The sequence below is a fragment of the Aplysia californica genome, unplaced genomic scaffold, assembly GCF_000002075.1.
Source record: "Aplysia californica isolate F4 #8 unplaced genomic scaffold, AplCal3.0 scaffold00666, whole genome shotgun sequence".
Classification (NCBI taxonomy): domain Eukaryota; kingdom Metazoa; phylum Mollusca; class Gastropoda; order Aplysiida; family Aplysiidae; genus Aplysia; species Aplysia californica.
In genome coordinates, this window is record NW_004797936.1 from 410,554 (window position 1) to 411,707 (window position 1,154).

Here is a 1,154-nt window from a genome sequence, read left to right on the forward strand (position 1 = left end):
AGTAGTAGTAGTAGTAGTAGTAGTAGTAATAGTAGTAGTAATAGTAGTAGTAGTAGTGGTAGTAGTAGTGGTAGTAATAGTAGTAGTAATAGTAGTAGTAATAGCAGCAGCAGCAGCAGCAGCAGTGGAAAAAAAGGCAGACAGGGTTTCTAGAGACAGATAGACAGGCAGACAGAGACTATTCAGTATCTCATTATACAACACTGAAACAAGCTCTTTTTTCTTCCTCCTTCCTTCCTCTTCTCTCCCTCTCCCACACACCTCCAGCCGCCGCAGTGGCTGCCCCCGGACCCGTGGCCCCGCCCCCTCCTCAACAGCCCAGTATGATGGCGACGGTCCCACAAACAGCCCCTCCACCGCCGCCCCCTCCTCCTACACAGGGCCCTGCTCCAGCCTTCATGTTCACAGAGCCCAACTACACCCTGCCTTCCACCCCAGGTGAGTTGCTTTTTGATTTTCTTTTCTTTTGTTTTTTAAAGTAAGTGTTTTACGGCGTTCACAACTGCATTAGGTCACATGAGCGTGATGGACACATTAAACATTTTCTGTTTGGTAGAAATTTTGAATTTTGATCGGGCGGCGGCCGAAGCCTACTCTTATCGATTTTAGACCGCGAAGGGATCTTTAACGTACGCAACTTGCACACAGGCCTCTGAGATTTTTCGCTCTTATCCGAGAAGGGTAGGTGTTAGATCTTACCTGCCTTAAGATCCGGAGTGTGACTGAAAGACAGCAGTAGGAAGGAGCCAAAGAGTAGCAGTAGAAAGGCTGCAGGAAGAGTCAGGAGCCCAGGCCTTTTGATTTACCAGGAATACCTGGAGGTGTCATCTCTGACTCACAGGTTGATGTGTATTGAACTTCCTTCCTCCACGGTCACGAGCTACCTTTGCACATTCTGCTATACCCAGGCCAGTCCATGCTTTTTAATGTTGTCTCACCAATTCTTTTGATTTATAAAGAAAATAGTAAGATTTTACGATCTTTACAAAAACACATTAGGGTTATATAAGTACTGAAGATTAGAGGTGTTACAAGAGAGTAACATACGCAAAAAAGAAAGAGATAAGAACGATAGATTTTTGATAAGAAAGAATGAGTAAACTGCACTCTGATATTAGTGATGATGATGACGGAGCTGATAATAATAATAATAA

At 44.3% G+C, this 1,154-nt stretch overlaps 1 protein-coding gene across 1 annotated transcript in view; it reads left to right on the forward strand.

Annotated features, from left to right (window-relative positions):
• The window catches only part of LOC101857279 (paired box protein Pax-3-B), a gene marked incomplete at its 3' end in the record, with an annotated part of 41,356 nt that extends 40,918 nt beyond the window's left edge, over positions 1-438 (forward strand). Inside the window, 1 exon segment of the mRNA XM_013087981.2 lies at positions 268-438. Coding sequence (XP_012943435.1) covers positions 268-438 — 171 coding nt within the window.
• Between the last annotated feature and the right edge of the window lie 716 nt (positions 439-1,154).